Genomic DNA, 21,448 nt, shown 5'->3' with positions numbered 1-21,448 from the left:
CGCGGATCCCTGAAAGCAGGAGGTCCTGCACAAGCAAGTGTGAAGCTTGAGGTTCATCGGTGCTTGCGAGAACCCCATCCATGCCAAAAGGTCAATCTTGAGGGTCACTGCCGTGCTGATAATGACGATGCTGATGATGACGATTATGACGAAAACTTTGATAACAATAATGAAAGGAAAAAAAGTCATACGAAGATGATCGATTATTGTTCTCTGCGTCCAAAAATCAAGACCTCCTTCCCAAGACTCCCTGTTGTTTGCTTTCTAACAGACAACGGCTGATCGCGAAGAACGCTGACGGTCTGGACGTGCGCTTCGGCTGACTCGCTTTTGTTTGTCTGTCTCCAGAGCCCCGGGAAACGAAAGATTTTGGCCGAGGAGCAAGGCTATCCCTACTGTATCCCACTTTCTTATCCATACCTTTTGTATAGTAGTATAGCAATCTGCGCTACAATCTTCCAATTACTACACTTTGAAATATTCGGCCGTAATGTCAAAGTGCGCGACCAAATGAATGCTACTTGGTGTTGATGCTGTCTAACCTAATCCATCCCCTGATTGTGGACTTTCTGCCATGGCCATACGCGGCCAGCCCCTCTTGATTATCCAAGGTGTCCATCGCTCTACATAAGCCCACGACGACGGCAAGGCTGCGATCTCTGCAACAGACATACCAAACTGCATCGTGACCGGAGTGCAGACCACACAGAATCTTACATCATGCCCAACAGGACACGGGACATCCGACGGGAGTCTATTCCGGCGCTTTCTGGGCAACGTCCAGTGTTGAAACATATACAATCGTCACCTCAAATCAGTCCGACGTCGACTTTCCAAAGACCAAGTTCATCGAGTAGCGCTCGCAATTTTGTTGTGTATGAAGGGTCGCGGAGGAGCAGACCACAGAGCCCCAAAACGCCCACTTCGCTATCACCCACTTCTCCCACTACACCACGAGCCCGAGCTTCCTCCAGTAGATTGTCTGCTGCTGCACATACTTATTGTCAAGTCGTAGAGGTTCATTGGTCCCAATTACTCTGCATGGGTTAGATTAGTGCTAACACTCTCCAATTAGCCGACCGAGTCAGAGCCTCTTCCCGACATCAATCTAGTTGTATTGGGCGCCCCTGGAGTGGGCAAATCAACCTTCATCCGCCATTCGTTTGGCCTTTCGACGCCGCCAACCTCGCCGATCGTCACAAAGCAAGTGACAATCGAGAATGGGCCTTGCTTAGTCCGCCTGGTGGAATTGTCCATTGCCGACGTGGATATAGAAGATGATGGAGAGGTCAAATGGCCTAATAGTGTCGGCGACAGTCGCATGCCTCGGGTCGATGGCGTACTCACCCTTTACGACATTAGCGACAAAGCCAGCTTCCAAGATGTGCCCGAAACGCTGAGTAAGTGAACTTGCGACACATGGATCGTCCTTAACTTGGCACTTACCGATTTCGTGCGCAGATGCCATAGACAAGTCGTTCCTTCCCTCTGTGCTCGTATCATGCAAATGCGACACCACCCATTCAGAGCGACAGGTCGATCCAAGCGACACGGAGAAAAGAGCCAAGGCTGTTCTGAGGAAATTGAATACACTACAAATATCCACTTCAAATACAGATTTGCAGAAACAAGGAGTATTGCTGCTTATAAAGACTATATGCTCGATGAATGCAGGTAAGCATTATCGAAGACGCGCACCAATGTCATCTCAAAGAATAATGGCTAACCGGAATCTAGCATCGAAAAGCCCGGCTGCACTCCGCCGTCGCACACTTTCGTCCACTGGTCAACTGAATGTAATATCCCGGGCAAGCACGCACCCTAACCACTCAAGAGCGAGCTCCGACTACTCGGTGCTAAATAGAGATTTACCTCATGCTCGCCACGACTCCACTGTGGGAGCAGAGACAAGTAATGGGCCGGTCAAGGATGGTGGCATGCACCGCTCCTTCCTCAACTTAGACGAATCACAGGATTCTGCTAGTTACTCGGAAGGTCTCACATCGGCCTCTGAAGATGACATTACGGGCATGGAAGCTTCTCAGACGCTTCTTGATGACAGAGGCACCACGTTCGACACCCTCGTTGACCGGCTACTTATTCTTCCCAAAACGAAAGCAGACAGTCGTTTCAGGGCCATCTTTCTGGCTCTATATAGGAAATTTGCCGCTCCAGGGCAGCTCTTGGAGGCGATTGTGCATCGCTTTGAGGCCCTTGAGAGCGCAGAAGTTGCTTTCATGTCCCGCACTATATCGCAATTGCGTTACCTATCTGTGATTGAACAATGGATCGGGACCTACCCTGGAGACTTCGCACATCCTCGAACTCGTCGCAGAATGGGCACATTTGTTATCAAACTCTCGAATACCCGAATTTTCTCTGCCGCAGCACGTGAGATGAGTGCCGACCTCGACGTGGTCGCAAATGATGATGACACCGACTGGGCTTGTTGCGATAAAAATCGCGAGCTTCAAGAAGGCTTCGACGATGGCACAACACTTCACTCGAGGTCAAGCTCAATGCTTGACGATACCGATTTCCAGTTCAGCGATACTATGGGAAATCTGTCCCTCGATAGAGCCAGATCACCAAGCGAAACCATCTCCGGCACACCTCTCCCCTCCAGTTTTGGCTTGCTTCACACAGTGGACATAGCGCGCCGACAATCTATATCTTTGTCGCCTGTCCCAAAAGTGCCGATCAATAAGATGCACTGGCGGACTTTGCTCGATATGCCGAACGACATCATCGCCCGCGAACTCACGCGCATCGATTGGATCATGTTCAGTTCGATAAGGCCCCGCGATCTAATTCGTCACGTTTCGCTACCCGCCTCGCAAAAAGCTGCATGCAAATCTCTCGTACACGTGAATCGCATGATTGACCACTTCAACCATCTCCGCGATTGGGTCGCAAACTTCATATTACTTCGAGAAAAACCAAAGCATCGAGTGTTGATGCTAGAGAAGCTGATGCAAGTCGCAAGACGTTTGCGCGATCTCAACAATTACAACTCGTTGGGCGCATTCCTAGCAGGCATCAATAGCGCCCCAATTCATCGGCTCAATGCAACACGCGAACTTCTGCCCCACGGCATCCAGAAAGACTGGATGAAGTTAGAGATCCTCATGTCACCCACAAAATCTTATTCCGCATACCGTCTTGCATGGGAAAACTCCAGCGGCGAGCGCATTCCGTTCGTTCCATTACCACTACGCGATCTCGTGGGCTCGCAGGAAGGTAACAGGACCTTCGTTGGTGAAACAGACGGCAGGATCAATTGGCAGATGTTTGAGGTCATGGGAGAGGTCATTGTCGGCATACAGCGGGCTCAGGGACAACCTTATCACAATCTGGGCCTGACGCCCAGGCAAGACGAGCTCAGAGCGCTTATCCTGAACCTATCGTTGACCAAGGACGACGATGTGAGTACATCAAAGACGGACTGCTTCTGATATCTCATATGCTGACCTCATCTTTGCTACAGGCATTATACGAACGCAGTGTGCAGCTAGAGCCCTCCAACTCTGGCGATCGACGAGGAATCAAAGAGTTCTTCAAACGGTCCAACCCGCTTACGAATTGAAGCGGATGAACGTCATGTTTATTCATAGCGTGATTGTACGACGGCGTCTTTGAACCATGCATCGCGACTCTCTGCATGAAGCATAATACCTGCCCTCAAACTTTTACTCCTTAGTTCATCGAGTAAATGATGGCTGGGGAAGCAGTGAGAAGAGAAAGAAATTTTCTATATTCGTTTCATTTCAATTCATGACTTGGATGATCTCGATCAACTTTTTCCTTTCCATTCATCTGCTTTGACTTTTACTCTTCAGTATCTCCTTTTCTTTTTGATCTGATCGAAAACATGGCCGCAGATATGTGACTCGGGATGAGGCTATGTCCGATTTGACAAGAACGGAGTCTCTTATTTCACATTCTCATTTGTTTCACCTGCTCATTATATTATTTATTACCTAATTTCTTTTGTGATTCAGCGATCTCAAGTGGGATGGGTGGCGGACAGATACCAGGGGTATATTCGGTGGGACGGGTGGGCACAAATAGGCTGCGATCAGGCGGAGCAGGAAGTGGTCAACCAGCCGGGGGGCGCAAGAAGGGACTCGAAAGGGACTACAAGGCGGCGTTGCAACCCACTGGAATGATCATTTAATCAGAAGGGCATCGCCTATAGAGAAAAGCGCCAGTGACGCAACAAGAAGATAAATGACCTACTGTACTTAGTATATTGTGGATCACTTGAGTGCACCTTTGTCAACAAGGCTTGTGCTATATCACTTCTACACTATTTCTCCTAGGCATCAAGGGTCCAGTTTTTACCCTGAACCGTTTGTGCTACTAGATTCCAAGGTTGTGCTTTATTCCTTGTGCAAAAGTATCATGACCTCACCATCTACAAACACCGTTAACCCTAATATCCATTTTAGAGATAGACTTTCGCCCATCTCTTGTTACTGTAATAAGTCGCTTGTACCATGCCCTGAACACTGGAGACGACTCCATCTAACTATACTTTTCTTGTGTATATACTTCATTCTCTGCGTCGATTGTGTTTGTACCTTATCTTATATATTCATTACATAGCTTACTGAACTGGGATCAGATCATAAGTAATTCGTTTTTGGTATACTCGGACCTTGCTCACCGCGTCGAGTCTCTATTTGCCCCAAAGCTTGTGGAGGATTCATCTTGAGTGGCGTGTTTCATCATGGCGTGGCCAAATCCTTTCAGGACGAAAACAGAAAATACTAGAAGTGAGTTCTTGACGATTTCTGAATTTATTCTCGTGGTTGAAATCATCATTTTGTCATGTTTATCTGTGGTCACTTCTACATGCTTGCATCTTCTCATGGAACCGGGTGGCGACAGATTTGCATATCAGAGAAGGCTATAAACATATGATTCGAGGGCTATACCGCATATCGTACCAAAGAGCGTTTGCAGCGCTGCCGATATTACAGATCGACTGATATGCAAACATCCAGATGCATGGGGTTACGAGTTCGAATTGACACCACAACATTTGACTCCGAAACAATACGATCCCCTAAAATACACCTACGACGAACTAGGAGAAGCAGCACTGAACCGACTGAATGAGATCGCCCCGCCCGCATCTGTAGGAGAGATCCCAAGGAATAGCACTCGTGACCTGCCAACAGTATCTGGAAACGGGCCGGGAGAGAAGGAAGTGCCTGTGACTAATGCGAATGTGCATGAGTCTGCTGAGAAGCAGGAGAACAAACAGAAACCGCCCGCGAGGGACTTGTATGAGCTTTTGAAGCGGCATGCTGGTGAGGATGAAGTTTTGAGCAAGTTATGGAAGGAGCTTAATACGGTGCCTGAGTGGGTATGTGTAAAGTTTTTGTCTAGTCTCTTGACATGATTTTCGTGTTCACTATCCGAGTCTGTGTATGCTGACCTCTAACCAGGTCGATTGGGACCAAATTTCACGTGGTCAGGATGTGTTCTATCGCTATGGAGGAGCCAACTTAACTGGTCTTGCGTACCAATCGCTACTTGGCGGAATGGGCGCCGCACGTGTTGTCGAGACATTAGCACGGACCGGTGGGTTCTCGACCAAGGTAGCCCGAGGACGATTGTTCGAGACCACACAGCATGTGCTTCAATGCACTAAAAGTCTCGAGTCGATTCAGCCTGGTGGCGATGGATTCGCGTCGACAATTCGAGTACGGCTACTTCACGCTGCGGTGAGAAATCGCATCATGAAGCTCGAAGCCAGCCGGCCTGGTTATTACGATGTCAAAGAATGGGGAATCCCCATCAACGACCTTGATTCAATAGCAACGATCGATACCTTCTCCGCCTCGATTATCTGGCTCAGTCTTCCACGCCAGGGCCTGTACCTGCGCGAACAAGAAGCAGTAGATTACATTGCTCTTTGGCGCTATGTGGCCTACCTCATCGGATGCCCTCACGAAGGCTTCTTCGAGAACACGGCACAAGCAAAGCGTATCTTTGAGTCTTTGCTACTTTACGAAATCCACCCGTCACCCACGTCACAAGTGCTTGCGAACAACATCATCAAGTGTCTGCAAGACCAACCTCCAGGATACGCATCCGCAGATTTCTTGATTGCAGGCGCGAGATGGCTCAACGGCAACAAACTCTGTGACGCTCTGGGTCTGCCCCGACCGAGTCTATACTACTCTCTACTGATGGCGGGACAGTGCGTGTTCTTCTGTTTCTGGTGCTATCTCTACCGCGCAATACCATCCTGGGACCGCAGGAAGATCGACACGCTGCGTCGCATCTTCTGGGCCATCGTCGTCGAGAGCAAATACGGACTCAAGGGCGAAATGACCAGTTTCAACTTCAAGTACGTGCCCGAGTACGAGACGATCACGGAAATGGGAGGGGCGGGCGAGGCACAATTAAAGTATCAGGGCGTGGAATGGAGGAATCTAAAGACGCTGGTGATTGCTTCTGGAGTTGCAGGTGTGGTCGCCTGGGGCGGATTCAGGCTTGGTTTGGGGATGGTGAGGCTGGGTGTCTCGGCGACGGGATGGTTGCTGTCGAGGTTTTGATGTGGGATAGATTCCGGATTTCACTCTGGGCATTTTCTGCCTTTCCATCTGTTATAGACGATAGCATCGATAGATCTTTGCCTCCAAGCATGACACTGCCATCGTGTATATACAACAATCTATACTATCCTTGATCAATGCGATCATATACCTCTATTTCCATCCTCACTAATTCAATCAAGCCGGAGTTATGCTCGGAGTTATGTGTTTCCCCCAAGTCAATGGTGTCGAAGGGGGGGGGAATTAATGATTAATTGATTGTAAGCGGAGAAGCGCGCGGCACCCCCGAGTGAGCATTGGCAATACGGGCGTGCATGACCTCTTAGTTGGTGTACTCATTTAATATACATGTACACACTGACAACAAATGCAAAAACAATGTCAGCTTTAGCAAACGCAAGAACAGAGAGGACAGAAGATGTGACGCGAAGATAGGATATTGAATGCTCGAGTGACAAGGTATCCAGGAGCCCTCCTGTCGCCGTCATCTCCTTGCTTTGCGGCAACCGCCAGAGAAGACAACAGCCATGGCTTCACCTTCACCTATCCGCGCATTTGTGCAATGGAAAGAAGCGACAATCTTTTCCGGCGAGGAGATAGAATGCGTCATCACATTCAAGAACACGGCGAGAGTGCGCGACGCGGACGACGACGAGGACAACAAGGACAAGAACGAATCCAAGGCAAACAACAATAATGCAAGAGCAAATGGCAGCCTGAGGCCTCGGATCGAGCAGCGACAACGGACAGTGACACAATCCAGTGGAATCAGTGGAGTCAGCAGAGTCAGTAGAGGCCAATTTTCCACCACCCCATCGCTCGCCGGCACCGATTCCAGAGCTCCTTCCTACTCGAGAGGACATCGACAGGCGCTTTCCCTAAGTATCGTCCCGAGTCCCGTCACTCACGCTCGCAATGCCTCGGCTCAGAGTACACCACACAGCACTGTTCTGGCAACAGCAGCACCCAACTCGTCATCCTCAGCGGCAGGTGCGCCAGGCGCATCGGGGTCTAGACCCAGACCGAAACACAGCAGGTCGCTATCCATTATGTCAATGGGCAGTGGGAGTGATATGCGCTCGCCAGGTTTACCTCAAAAAACACCCCCAATTACTGGACGCCGACCCAATGGAACACACGCGCGATCCGCCAGTGTGCAGCTTCTTGGTCGAGCTTCCACCGCGCCTAGTCCCATGATTGGATTCCCCTCACCCAGGAACCCCCCATCGCCTCTGATTGAGTCTGAGGCAGGTACGCCGCCGCTGCCTGCTTCATACTCCTTTCCACCTCGCGAGAATGACTATCTAGCTATCCGTCCTAATCGTCGAAAACCTGGTGTCAGCACAGCCCCCAACACTCCTGCGATTGTCTTGCCGCCCTCTTCTCCGCCGCCTCCGTTTGCCACTGACTTTGCATTTCCCCCACGAACTTCACCGTCGAACGTCAGTCATATCACCACCCCTGACTTTGAGTTCCCTCCGAGAGATCCAATGAATGTTCCCAAGCCCAGTCGGATGACGTCGCATGAGCGACTGACTACAGCGAACAGTCTTAACCCTGTCGCGCGCGTCTTGTCTGAAGCCAGTGCGAACGGAGGCTCTCGCACGAGTAGCGAGTTTTATTCTCTGGACAACAATTCCTCGGACACAAACAGCTCGGAGACTCCCGCGCAGATGAGCGCTCGTCTGCTGCCCAAGGCCGCCACCAACAGTCGTAAGTCCTCGCGTAGTCGATCGAATGGCAGTCCCGACGCTGAGCCCGAAGTCCTCATGATGGGCTATGCTCAGACCATGGGTTCTTTTGTCCTTGATGCTTCGCTCGTCAATCAGACACCTTTTGACGAGGTAAAGCGTAAAGGTGTCCTTGGAGGTCAGGGCGGGGGAGGTGTTGTCGGCATCGAGTCACGCTCGAAACGAGAAAGCGGCTTCTTTGGCTCATTCACCTCTTTCGGCTGGGGCAATGTTGGCGAATCCCTGGGTGGACTTCTCGGTGGTGGAGAGATGAGCAGTATCAAGGAGATGCGCAACGTTGCCAGCACAAAGACTATTCCTCTTCTCAGCACACCACAGTCGATTCTTTTCGTCGATTTACGCCTTGCGCCAGGCCAGAGCAGGAGTTATACCTACCGTTTTCAGCTTCCGCGAGGACTACCTCCTACCCACAAGGGCAGGGCGATCAAGGTGCAATATCACATCAAAATTGGTGTGCAGCGCTCTGGAACTCTCGGCGGTCATCAGAATGTCAAGCATATTGAGGTGCCTTTCCGCGTGCTGGGCAGCGTCAACAACCGAGGAGAGAGTCTGGGCCATGACCTCATGTCGCCGTATATTCTGTTACATGACCGCTCTCGCACGGCCAGCATCCCTACACCTGAGCAGCAGTCGCTGATTTTGCCTCCCAGCTATTTCGAGTCAGCATCCTCTTCTTCTGCCAACACACCGTCGAAGCAGCCTTCCAACGCTGCTCTAGACGATTTAGTGCACTATGCTGAATTGTTGTTGGCTCAGAAATCAGGTCCGACTACGGAGCCTCTGCTATCACCAACGACAGAACAAATGCCACGCCGAAGGTCATCGGTAGACGATACGCCTCCGTCAACGGTAAAAGCAGCGATTGACTTGGCAATTATGCGCTCAAATCTATCTACGTCTCTGGGTCCTTCGTCGGAACCTTCACAGTCGCAATCAACAAATCGCTTCACCATAGCACGGTCCGGTCAGTTCGTCGCCGTTTTCAGTGTCGTCCGTCCTGCATATAGACTTGGCGAGACGATAGTAGGTGTGATTGATTTCCGACCCCCAGTTCCAGACACGCCACATTCGTCAAGAACGAAGTCCAGAGTATCGACGATACCAACGTATGCCCTCTCGATATCTCTCGAGAGTCTTGAGCACGTCGAACCTTCTCTGGCTCTCCGCTCGGCATCTTCAATTTCAAGAGCAACACGTAAATGTCATGCGCAGGTCGTCGAGAATGTACTTTTTGCCAGACAGACCGGGTTCAGGCTCGAGATTCCCATGAGTGCTACACCGGGATTCGAGACTACTGGGGTGGGGTTGAAGTGGAGGATCAGAGTCGAATTTGTCACCGGTCGCGCGGGCGTTGTTGTAGATAACGAGCAGATGTATCGACAACGCGCGCCGAAAGAGAGTAAACGACGAAAGAAACGAGAAGAAGGAGTGGGACTGGGTATCTCAGAGGGACGAAACGCAGCAGACATCGACGAGAATAACCGCAACGACGATGAAGCAGAAGAGTATGATGAAAAGACGGGCGCAGTCATCGCCAAGCGTCCCCGTCCCCCTCGACGACAGAGTACGCGTAATGGTCAGGAAGAAAAGTCTGGTCAAACGCACGTGCGCGAGCGAAGTCTACATGAGAGACAAGTAGACTGCCATGATCGAGACACAAATCCATCGCGAGGTCTCAACGGTGCTTCAAGGACCCATGCTCCTCGGGACAACGAAGACAACGAAAGAGAAGACATCGACTCAGCGGACTCGGACGACCCTGACCAGGACGAAAGCGAAGAAGCAATCCAACAACAAGACGACCTCCTGGAAGAAGTCCAACGAGATGACCGAGGCGTCGTCCTTATCGCCAAAGAGAAACTTCTGGCTGAGACTTTTGAAGTAGCTATACCGATCAAGGTCTTTGGCGCCACATCTTCTTCGTCTTCCTCTGGCGTCGCTGGCTCGACAGCCACAGGACAAGCGACGACAACATCAACGGGCTGGGGCGGCAGCGGCAGTGGCAATAACGGACTGAGTGGGGATGGAGAGGGTGGGCCCACGGCGTCTGCGGATGGAATTCTGGTTCTCGCAGAGCCATATGAGATTTGAGAACCATGAATTCTGCCTATCGAAAAGCAATGCATGGGAACGGATATGGAAGAATGAAAAATCACAGGGGCGGACAATTGGAAGCCTCCATCTCAAGGAACACATTGACTCGATGTCTGGCTTGCTTGCTTGTCTACTAAAGGACAAAGAAAAGCAAGGGAATGGCAAAGAAAAAAAGGAAATCATGTAACACTACTATATATCACTTCTAGCAAAACTCTTTGCAACTTCGTCATCTTCTCTACCCCTTCGCCTGCGGTATCTTTTGACTAAGCTGGCTCATACGCAGTGGCGCCGTCCGCGTAGGACATTCCCTCGTCAATGCGCGCCCTCGTATCTGCTTCGCGCAACCAAAGGAGACTAGGCTACGCTACGCCTAGGCAGGAGTGATAGGAAAGAGCTTATCAAAGACATTCTCGGGATCATATCTTGCTTTGAGAGACTGCAGGCGCTCGTAGTTGGCGCCGAAGATGTCTCTTGATTTCTCGTCGTATTGCCGTCGCTTAGTTGAGTATTGACTCGGACTTGGATGGAATCGAGATAAGAAGGGGGACAGTGAGAGGACTTACGTCGTAGTTTCCATACAGCAAAATGGCGCCCTTGTCCCCTCGTATCCCGACGCCGCTGTCGACGCCCTTTGCCGCTTGTTGACCCTGTCGCTCTGCCTCTGCTTTGAACATGCCGCTCATGGCTCTCGCCCACTGCCTGCAGACCTGGTCGTTTGCTGCGTCTCCCCACAGCGGCGCGACCAGAGCATTGAGATAATGGCCTCGGTTGGCGAAACATCCGTTGTCTAGCTCAGTCGTTTTGACGGAGTCGAACAGTTCCCACATCAACATGCTTCCGCTCGCATCTTGCTGCTGGGCAGTGAACGTCTCGAAGTTGTCTCTGATGTCTTTGACGAATTCCGTGCGGACGGGTAGGACGAAGGCCGCGCCTTTCATCGAGCATCGCATGCCCATCGGCGGCGCTAACATTCTGCCGACTTGGTTATATGGCATCGAGCTCATCGTGTTCACGACTGGACCGGCGTTGATGAATTCCTGGAGGTGAGGCTTCGCGTCTTTTTCCGGCCCGTCGAAGATATGTAAGGTCAGGACCATGAGCTGGTCCCCTGCGGTAGGGGGTCTAGTGAAGCCTAGCATGGACAGCATTCTGCCACCACTTCTTGTGGACTTGTGGCCCTTGTCGTCTGTCTCCACGGTGTACAGCTCGTTGAACGCCTCGACCAACTTCTCGAGCACGTCGTCCGTGGGCAGGTACAACATCATCCCGCCCCAGACGTCCTTTTGTGGAAAGACCTTGAACGCAAACTCGACCGCGACCCCGAAGTTCTGTCCCGCGCCTCTGAGCGCCCAGAACAGATTCTGGTTCTGCGTCTCTGATGCCGTGACTACGCCCCCCAGAAGCCAGCACGACGGTGCATCCAACAAGACAATCGATGACGAGACCATGCCTCGAGGACAGAGCGCCGTAGCCTCCTCCGAGCGTCAGGCCTCCAACGCCCGTATCAGCAGCCGTGCCGCCGACCGTAGCGAATCCATACTCCCACGCCTCGTCGTCGACGTCCGACCACAGACATCCTCCCTGCGCGTAGATCAGCCGCTTCTCAACATCCACTCTGACGCTTCGCATCCCGCTGAGGTCAAGCAGTAGGCCGCCCGAGGTACTGCTCGCGCCCGCGGTTGAGTGGCCTCCGCCTTTGACTGCTACGTCGAGGTTCGCGTGCGAGGCATAGGCTAGGGCTTTGGAGATGTCGGATGCGGATTTGGGCACGATTGCTAGGCCGGCGGGGAGCTCGGCGGCGCGCGACCAGCGTTTGATCGAGAGGGGAAAGTCCGGGTGGGAGGGGTCGCGGATCTGGGCGCGGAGGGATGAGGCTGGTTCTTTTCGTTGTTGCTTAACAGGGCTGATATGGCCTCAATGTCTTGCTGAGTGACGCTACGTCTCATCGTAGACCTGCTATTAATTCCGTTCATACTCACTATTGTAGTGTTCTCAATCGTTATGTTCTTCCTTGCCTTACCAGCCCCCCTTGAGCGTATTGTTACTGCTCTATCTTTACTCCTTGATAACCAATAGACCGATCAATCTACTACCCAAGTATACCAAGAGAAACCATAATACAGCTTGATCTATGTGAGTCGAGATCCTGTGTCCTGTAGATCGCCCCTCAAGATCTGTTCAAGATCCCGAGTAGAGAGACTGAAATCCACACAGACCTTTGACGAGGTTTCAGGCCCTTTATATACTCTACCTTTGCCTACCTGATCTTCTACGGCAACGATACCATTTACCCAAGGTATGCAAGGCATACCATGACGGAGCGGTGGTACAAAGGTACAGAAGTATAGCGAAGTGCGGTACAGCATGCTGTAGTGATCCTCCTGATCCTCCACCCCACACTTCTTGCTGATCCTATCTCACCTCATCTCACCTCTATCTCGTTCCTCCCACCTTTTGGACGTATATATATATTTGTACGTATGTATGTATGTAGAAATACACAAAAAAACAAGACTCCCCCAAGCCGAAGCAAAACTTCCCCCCACCCGGAGGAGGGGAAGAAACCAGTCGCGTACAGCACCATTTCTCTCGTGTACAAGTGCGCGCAGCCCGAGGGAGGGGGTGGGGCCCGGTACGCCGTCTTCACACTGCAGAGAAATGGTGGCATGAGGAATTGTTGCGAAATTCTGACACTGGTTTGTCGGAGAGCTATCACGCGGCGGTGGCTCGAACCAGGGACCTCTCATGCTTTTTGTACGCAAGACTGATTTTTTGAGGCGTCGGATGCCACTCCACCAACTGAGCCGGTGGGTAGTGGCGCCTTGAATATAGGGCGGTTTGAGGGGGGTTATATGGGTTGATTTTAGGGAGGGGGGGAGTAAATGGGGTCTTACCTTACCCAAGTGAATGGTTCACTAGTTGGTAGCCTACACTTTCATTGCTCTTGTAGTTTGATGTATAGTCTGATCCACTGGAAGAAGAGAGGGAATATGACTTGCTTACTTGCTTACTTGCCTACTTGCTTACTCCCGATGCTGTATGAATGAGTACCTTCCTACTAGTGGTATATACATGACCACTATCGATGACAGCCACCCCTTCGCTTCCGCTGTCTTCGTTCCCTTACCTTGATGCGTAATCTTCTCTTTCGTGCTCTCATTGCTTCCTTGCATTCTTTTATCCACAGTAGAAACGTAGTGAAGTACTATCAACGCACTTGTCAGTTGTGTACACGTATCACAATCTAGGAGATGAAGTCGTTCTGGAACTCATCGTGTATGCTCGTCAGCCGTGATTGTCCAGATAGACCTTCCTTCCTTGCTGTCTTGTCAAGAAGCAGCTGTACTGATTGTTGGACACTTCCTTTCCATTCGCTTCTTCTTATGGTAGTAATGCTGAAGTTTACGCTTACCTCATTCCCTCATCTCCTCATGTACTCAACAGAGGTCGATGGGATAGAGAGCCTAGCTGCGTGAATGTACTGATTCCAAGAGGGTGTTTACTGTGTTTCAATTACTTGACCGTTGCGATTGATTTGTGAGTAAAGAGCGAGATGTTGCAATGTCCCATGGTCAACTGAATACTCTGAGAAATCGAGCGCAGTATTTCATCAAGCCAAAAGAAAACGCCGTAGATTGTATATTTCTTGGGTTCGTGAGGTTCGTTACTGCACAGATAGATGCTTTGCTGATAGAGAAATGATAGAAAAAGGAAACAAAAAGGAGACAACTTCCGATATAGCAAGAGACAAGTGACAGAAAGGGTATGACAGCAGATGAAAAAACAAAGGACAATCATAAGGTTCACCCAAATCAGACATAATCCAACATGACAAGAAAATACACTCCAATCTTGGGTCAAACGCCGATAAAAGTCCCACCTTTTGAGGTGAAAAGGATAGAGGAACTGAAGAGAGATCAGGTAAGAGTGGCCATCATAGCCGCAATCAGCTTGGGGTTCGGCTTTTTTCCTACAAAGACAAGACACAAAAAGTCAGCCTGGGTTGCAATTCGTTTACAAAAGGAAGGCCCCCCACCATTTCGTCTAGTGAGAAGTCCTCACGAGAGCCATCCTACCTTTCCTGTCCTTTTCAACCCTGATGACATCTCTCTTCGGGCTGCGTGGTCTGTCGACATATTCAATGACTTGTTCGCGCTCGGGCCTGTGTTCGCGATACTCGACGACCTCGTAGGCCTCGTCAGGTCGACGGACAATCATGTTTCTGTCGTCGACCTGGCGCTCATAACGAAGAGCGCGCTGCTCGGCTTCGAGGGCACGAATCTCGGCCTTGATGTCGCGGTCGCTGTGACGATGGCGTTCGGGTAGAACGATGGTCATGGGGTGGTGAGTGGGCTGTGGCGGCGGCGGCGGCGGCGCAGGAGCAGGAGGCGATTGTACATAGATGGTTTCCCTGACCGGCGGCGGTGCAGGCTGGTGGATGTATATCGGTTGCGGAGGCGGAGGGGATGGGAGGTGGACGGTACGAGCAGGCGAGCTACGACGTGTACGAGTGGAGCGGGCGGGAGAAGGAGCGCGGACAGATGGCGGGTTGATCCACTCGGTGCGAAGGGCTTCGTAATGGTCGTCTGCTGCGGGAGGAGCTGGTGGAGGAGGGGGGGCAGGCACTTCAAGCGTCTCCTCGAAGCGATAAGTCTTGGTTTCTGCTCTTCGTCAACAAATGCACAGACGGAGAAGGCAGATAAACGGCATACTCGGCGCTTTGTAGTTCTCGCTGATGCGGATCACTTCGTCAATCTGTTCCTTTTCCAGAGCACGGCGGACAATGATAAAGTCCTCCTGCGTCACGTGTCAGCTTTCACCAAAGGTCGAGATGAGCGGCGAGTAGATGAAACAAAAACCCTCACCTCCTCTTCGAAGGGATATCCGAGTTGGATAATGGCTTCCCTCTTGACCAATCGCTTGGGCATCCTGGTTTTTCCTTTTTTACCCACCTTACGCTCTGGACTGGGCGACGATGCGCGACTGATTTCCTCAAAGCTCTCGGTGCTGTCGCTTCGAGCGCTGACACTTCTCAAGTCGCTCTTGGCCCCGTCTCGCTTGCGCACGTGGCTTCTCTCACGCGTGATCTCGACGTCGCGGTAGGGTGAATATTCGCGGTAGTGGATGTCCTCAAAGTCATCGTGGTGGCGACGACGTGACGGAGAGCGACGTCTGGGCAAGGGAATCGGGACATTTGGAGGCAACCTGTATTCCTCCCGTTCACGCTCACGTTCACGTCTCAGCGGACGACGGTCGAATGTGTCGAGCGAGCTCTGGCGCCTGATCAGGCCGGGCCTCGGACGCTCGATGCGATCGATTTCAACCTCTCTTTCGATGGCGCTTTTCCTCTTGTACCTCTGGTCGTCCAGTTCGCGGCGGTCGATCTCTGCAAACAAATCTCTGTCCGAAACGCGGTGACGGGGAATCCTGGCAGGCGGACCATAGCGCTCCTCTTGCATGAAATCAAAGTCACGCTCGTCGTACACACTCTTGGGACCTCGACGGGTGTCGCGTTCTTCGATTCGGATATCGGTTCTTCTTGGAGCATCTCTCTCTTGGATCCGGATTGTCTCACGTTGTTCTTCTGGAGCACCTGGAGGGCCTCGGCTGCGGAAACGCTCGAAACGGTCACGATCCCAGCGGTTGGGCTCATCGCCGTAGGCCAAGTCACTAGAAGAGTGACGGCCGCCGAAGCGCGACATTTGTCTGTTGTTGGACGATGTAGACGATGTAGACGATGCAGGTGATGGAGAGAATTAGCAGCTGGCGAAATTGCCAGGATGTCTGTCGCTTGTCGAGGCAGTCACGAAACACAGAAAGGGAAACCAAAAGGGAAACAGCTGCGGGGTGGCTGGGATAAGGATAAGGTGGTACGCGTCGTTGGCTCCCGTGTTGCCTTGTTTCACTCTGAAATCGATCCAAAGGTCGAGACTTGAGTCTGATGTGACCCTGGCTGAGCCTTGCCCGACCACGATCAGGCCGAGTTCAGTATTGACAGAAGAAGGAAGGAGAAGAAATATAACTTCCCAGATCACGACGATCAATCAAGGTCAATCAAGGTCAATCAAGGTGATTCCATGTGTGGGGGAGTTGATCACTGACCATAAGGTACCTAACTTACAAGTCTTACACGAAAACCAAGATCCCATTCCCGAGTACCACGCAGCTTCCCGACATTCACACTACAAGTACAAGTACACGTACAAGTACTTGCAACGCACGAACCGCTTTCCACGACGTCATCAACCCCCTACAAGCACAGCACAGGGCTTCGAGGCAACCGTTCTCGCGCCCAATTGTAGCAATGACAGCAGCGACCATTGCTAGAACACGAGTCTTGCAACACTGAACACCAACCTCATTGATGCCCAATTGTGAGATTTGTTGAAATATGGCAGCAATAGCTTTGCGTTTCGCGTATGGCTACTGTTGTTGGGCATCTTGTAGGTGCTTCGCCTCACCCGCAGAAATTATTGTTCGTTCGTGTATGCGACAGCATCATGTGTACAAGTCCTTCCATACAGAGGGCTTCGAGTGTGACCCGGTGAGAACGCTGCCAGACATACCTTATGGCTGGCCTGTTGTAGTTTTGACCGAATAATAACGGCACCGCCGCTGTCTTCGGCACTGTACGGTATGTACCCTTTGTCGCAGTATGGTACTGGGCTCCTTGGCCGTTTCTTGACTTTCGCAGTGTTGTTGTCCAACATCAGACCCCTGGTCGCGCTCAAGAGTACCGCCCAATCACTGTAGGCTTATATACAGACAGTGTCGAGTCTGTGACGACATGAATGTGCAGTCATGTTGCATCAAATCGCACATCGTAAGGTAGCTCTGTCTTCCTTTCCTCATAGCTGCCTGGGCCGACTATGCCTGGCCTGACTCCATGGATCTTCGCCCCACGCTTTATCGATATCAGCCGTGAACACATCCCGAATGGCCAAGCCCCTACATCCGAACAAACGTTCCGACCTGCTGAAAAATTCCATATAATGCCAATCCATACCTTGTATATATGCGCAAGTCCTTCGCACGTCGTTCAGCATGTGTACTGACCGACTCGACTATCTGCTATGACCGGAATAGTTGCAAAGGCAACGCTTGTGGCCGCCGGCGGTGGCCAGCGGAGTAGACGACCCTTCCCGTCATCTTCAATCATGGCAACTCTAGCAGCATTCCGCAAGCGCACTGGTCTTGATGCTCCTACTGTCCTAAAAATGCTTAAGGCTGGACTGCCTCCTACCATAGTTGTCGCAATGTAGGCACTTGCCACCGGTTCTTGTGATTTATAGTCACATCTCTGACCTATATACCTTTAGTTACCAGAGTGATGCCATCTCCAATATCACAACGACCGTCGGATACATCACCGCTCTGATGACCATTACTGCCCAGTGCCTTTTGCCTCGGGCCAAGTACACCAAAATCATGTTCTTCATTCTATTATCTGTTTGTGTCGCTGCATCTCTCTGTTGCCTGGCCGCGTTCTGTTCGATTAAAGCTCGTGGAACTGGCCCTGGATCACAAGGTGTATACAATAGTAATGCTTCTGCCGTCTCGGCTATTTTTCTCATAGTCTGTATATGGTTTGTTCCCTCGATTTTCAGCTCCCGGGATATATGAACTGACAGCTAGTCAAGGCTCTCCAACAGCCTGAGGGCATACCGTCCAATGGAACTTCAGGACCCAATGGTGGCCTTCTCCATTTTCTCGGCGATATCTCTTACACATACTGGTCAGTTCACGACCGTCCCGGAAGGACTACAATTCATCAAGCGTCTGCTGTGCGCTTTCATGCTCGCTTTCGCCATTGCCACTGGAGTGTCCTTGTTCATCTTGCCAATCACGAACCGGAGGAACATCTTCCAAGGTCTGCGTACTTATCCAGCGACAGTGCAAGGAGTGCTCAATGCATTCAACGAATACGTGGAAAGTCTGCGCAACAGAGATATTGACGAAGCTGGTGGGAATGCCACATCGTCAGACGCAACAGATAAGCCATCAGATGACATCCAGACGTCAGCGGCAACGGTAAATGTAGCCATGCAGAGACTTCAGGGCCTTCACACCATGATGGGTGCGGAGTTGATTTATGCTAAAAGCGAGATTGCATGGGGGACCTTGACACCAGTGGATCTCCAAACCATTTTTACCCATTTACGTGGGATATTGTTACCTATGGCTGGCCTGAAGATGTCTACAGAGCTATTGGAGAAACTTGCCTGCGGAAAACCGCTCTTTCCCAAAGAGTCTGATACGACCGAGAAGAAAGCACCTGACCCAGATTCAGGATCGCAAGAACAGGAAATAAGGGCCCGACGAGTGGATCGGTACCTCGAGTCCTTGCGACAGGACACCAGCGTCGCAATAGGCCTCGTCACAGCAGGTCTGGAGCACAGTTTCATGAATCTCGGAATACTGAAAGAAAACGGTTTACTGGCTCATTCGCGGACGTCACAGGAAAACAATGACATCGAAGCCGGTATTGACACGATAAGTCCGGGGTGTGAGAACTTTTCGGATCAGTTTAAGATAAGACGATACGAATTCCACAAACGTCATCACGACCCGGTTGGTCCACTACACACCATCATGACATCCTATAGTGGTTACATTGATTGGCCAAGGCCTGCTGGAGAGGAAGACATAGGCCGTCGATTTGCCAGCGAAGAACTCCTGGTGGCCATATCATTAGAGAATATCCATGACGAACTGCTCGATGCTGTCGATGGACTTATGACCTTTACTGAGCAGCGCCTCGCTTCAGGCGCGTTGCGCCGAAATCATTTGATTGTCCCGGAGGATTTTAACATTTTGAAGTGGTTTTCACTCGACCTCTTACGTCCCAAAAAGGAGCCGGGTTCGGTAGACGAGGTCCAAGACGACTCTGATTCTCAAAGCGACGTCGACGACGCCAATAACGACTCGTCTATCAGACAGACGGATCCAGAGCACTTGTCTCCCAATAATACGTGGGAGTGGTTTGGAGATCAACTCCGAGCATTGTCCAGCATGATGTCCTCTGACCAGAGTGTATTTGGTTTCCGTGTGGCTTGCGCATCTTTCACCGTTGGTATTTTGGCATATTTGCATCAGACACAGGATTTTTATCTCGAACAACGACTAATCTGGGCAATGATTGTCATCGTCATTGGCATGAGTCCTTCCAGTGGAGCAAGTATTTTTGGTTTCATCGGAAGAGTCTTGAGCACAATAGTGGCTTTAGTACTAAGCTTTATCATCTATTACATTGTGGACGGCAGAACGGCGGGCGTCATTGTGTTTCTTTTCATTGCAAATTGCTTTGAGGTAAGCTAACCGCACTCGAAGAACATGACACGAGCTTACGTGATATGGCAGTACTACTTCTACCTGAAATACCCACAGATCTTCGGGCCAGTGGTCATTTCAATCGTCACCATGAATGTTATCGTAGCCTACGAGCTCCAGGTAACTATGGTCGATCCTCGAAATTGTCTTGATGCTAATGCTGTACTTTTCAGGTTAAGAAGCTTGGTATACCTCGAGCCGAGTCAAGTGGCCAACCATACTATCCCATTTACCTCTTTGGCCCTTACAAGCTTGCATGTGTGGCTGCAGGCTGTCTGATCTCCTTTTTCTGGACCATCTTTCCCTACCCCATCTCTACCAGACTGCAAGTGCGGAAAATGCTTGGTCGTAGCATCTTCACACTTGCAAACATCTATGGCTACATGCACACCACGGTAGAGACATGGATGATGGAAGGGTATTCTGACGCGCAGTCATCTGCTTCGCTAATGCTTGCTCTCGACAACGCCAGGACAAAGTTGTTTGCAAGACAAATGGCGTTGCTTGCAGGCATCCGCAAAAACGTAGATCTGACCAAGTACGAGCCAGCGTTTGGTGGCAAATTCCCAAAGAGCGTGTATAATCAGATGATTGGCGAGATTCAAGCTATCACCTTTGGTATGTCTATCATGGCATACCTGACACGAGACTTTCAGCCCAAGATACACCCACCATCAGAGGAGGACGAGTCTAAACCCAGTGAATGGATCGATCGAATGGCCCACCTAGCCATGTCGACTGAGTTCAATACTCACCGAACGACTTTACTGCTCTGTCAACTGGCTGCCGCCGTCTCGAATGGCACGGCAGTGCCGCCATATCTGGCACCGCTCGAGCCTTTCCCATTAGCACGCAGTCTTCAGAGACTGAACGAGGATATCATGGACATCACGAATGCGGACGACCCAGCATTCCGGGCTTTCGCATCAATGGAAGTCATGAGCTCTCTGGTCAACGAGGAACTGAGAAGTCTCAGTCGGTGAGTTCGAAACAACCGTGGCGCCTCCATTTAAGCCATTGCTGACATGCTTGTCCTGTTGTAGTAATGTGATCACTCTTGTTGGCGAAATGAACTTCAAGGTCAAATGAGAAGGGAAATTACCGTGGACGGTAAACTAATGCGACAGCACTGACGATCGATATCGACGTCTAGATCTGCCTTTGTATAAATTATGAATTTAACGAATTACTGGACGGTATGGAAACAGCATTAATCTATAGATGAGCCAAGGGCCGAAGTCGACTAAGGTATATGGGAGTTGGGAGTTCGGTGGACAATACCTACTACAACATACTTTATGTTTGGACGAGCCAAATAATCTTCCCAATTCATAGACCATGGGCGAAGCGGATGAGGAATATGAGGCACATGAACAAACGTGCGTACATCCTCCATGCGAGCCCTTCGTGCCACTTCTACCATGTGCGAATAGCAATCTTGTTATCTAAGAGAGGATAATAATTGCATCCTATCTGATAGAGTGCGACGGTCAGAGTTCGTCTAAATTAGCACTTTACCTCGAGTAACGTCAAGCATTTGCGAGCGCCGAGGTAGAAACAGGACCGGTGCTTGTTGTTCCACAAGCATTAAATGGTGCACGAAGGCGTGTGGGGCCGCTTCTGTGGCGCTCCGGCTAATACTTCATCTATTCTGTGCCTCCCGTCCTGAACATGGACCACCTTACAGTGACATCCTTA

At 50.8% G+C, this 21,448-nt stretch overlaps 5 protein-coding genes across 8 annotated transcripts; 4 read left to right on the top strand and 1 right to left on the bottom strand.

The window, feature by feature from the left end:
* Nucleotides 1-720: 720 nt before the first annotated feature.
* Nucleotides 721-3,586, top strand: AAFC00_001994 (uncharacterized protein; the record flags this gene model as incomplete). The annotated part of the gene is made up of 5 exons (XM_069341258.1): nucleotides 721-1,017; nucleotides 1,076-1,400; nucleotides 1,462-1,674; nucleotides 1,738-3,425; nucleotides 3,488-3,586. 5 exons carry the CDS (start codon nucleotides 721-723, stop codon nucleotides 3,584-3,586), a joined length of 2,622 nt encoding a protein of 873 aa, XP_069201330.1.
* A 1,146-nt stretch (nucleotides 3,587-4,732) lies between these two features.
* Nucleotides 4,733-6,572, top strand: AAFC00_001993 (uncharacterized protein; the record flags this gene model as incomplete). Its single annotated transcript, XM_069341257.1, has 3 exons — nucleotides 4,733-4,778; nucleotides 5,010-5,374; nucleotides 5,457-6,572. The coding sequence occupies 3 exons, from the start codon at nucleotides 4,733-4,735 to the stop codon at nucleotides 6,570-6,572; spliced, it is 1,527 nt and encodes a 508-aa protein (XP_069201329.1).
* A 527-nt stretch (nucleotides 6,573-7,099) lies between these two features.
* AAFC00_001992 (uncharacterized protein) lies at nucleotides 7,100-10,414 on the top strand (the record flags this gene model as incomplete). The annotated part of the gene is made up of 1 exon (XM_069341256.1): nucleotides 7,100-10,414. One exon carries the CDS (start codon nucleotides 7,100-7,102, stop codon nucleotides 10,412-10,414), a length of 3,315 nt encoding a protein of 1,104 aa, XP_069201328.1.
* Nucleotides 10,415-14,337: 3,923 nt separating this feature from the next.
* Nucleotides 14,338-16,122, bottom strand: AAFC00_001991 (uncharacterized protein; the record flags this gene model as incomplete). 2 transcript variants are annotated; one of them, XM_069341255.1, is made up of 4 exons in its annotated part: nucleotides 14,338-14,390; nucleotides 14,497-15,081; nucleotides 15,133-15,217; nucleotides 15,286-16,122. In XM_069341255.1, 4 exons carry the CDS (start codon nucleotides 16,120-16,122, stop codon nucleotides 14,338-14,340), a joined length of 1,560 nt encoding a protein of 519 aa, XP_069201327.1. The 2 variants fall into 2 exon arrangements, with proteins under 2 accessions (XP_069201327.1, XP_069201326.1); XM_069341254.1 differs by lacking the exon at nucleotides 14,338-14,390 and having other exon boundaries at nucleotides 14,465-15,081.
* A 1,371-nt stretch (nucleotides 16,123-17,493) lies between these two features.
* AAFC00_001990 (uncharacterized protein) lies at nucleotides 17,494-20,839 on the top strand (the record flags this gene model as incomplete). 3 transcript variants are annotated; one of them, XM_069347717.1, is made up of 6 exons in its annotated part: nucleotides 17,494-17,678; nucleotides 17,740-18,006; nucleotides 18,061-19,729; nucleotides 19,781-19,870; nucleotides 19,924-20,729; nucleotides 20,794-20,839. In XM_069347717.1, 6 exons carry the CDS (start codon nucleotides 17,494-17,496, stop codon nucleotides 20,837-20,839), a joined length of 3,063 nt encoding a protein of 1,020 aa, XP_069201324.1. The 3 variants fall into 3 exon arrangements, with proteins under 3 accessions (XP_069201324.1, XP_069201323.1, XP_069201325.1); XM_069341252.1 differs by having other exon boundaries at nucleotides 17,578-17,678; XM_069348638.1 differs by lacking the exons at nucleotides 17,494-17,678; nucleotides 17,740-18,006 and having other exon boundaries at nucleotides 18,092-19,729.
* Nucleotides 20,840-21,448: the final 609 nt, after the last annotated feature.

The sequence above is a fragment of the Neodothiora populina genome, assembly GCF_041146345.1.
Source record: "Neodothiora populina strain CPC 39397 chromosome Unknown canker_contig_14, whole genome shotgun sequence".
NCBI classification, from domain to species: domain Eukaryota; kingdom Fungi; phylum Ascomycota; class Dothideomycetes; order Dothideales; family Dothioraceae; genus Neodothiora; species Neodothiora populina.
The sequence above is the reverse complement of the archived record's forward strand: the minus strand, read 5'-3'. Positions and strand labels throughout refer to the sequence as shown.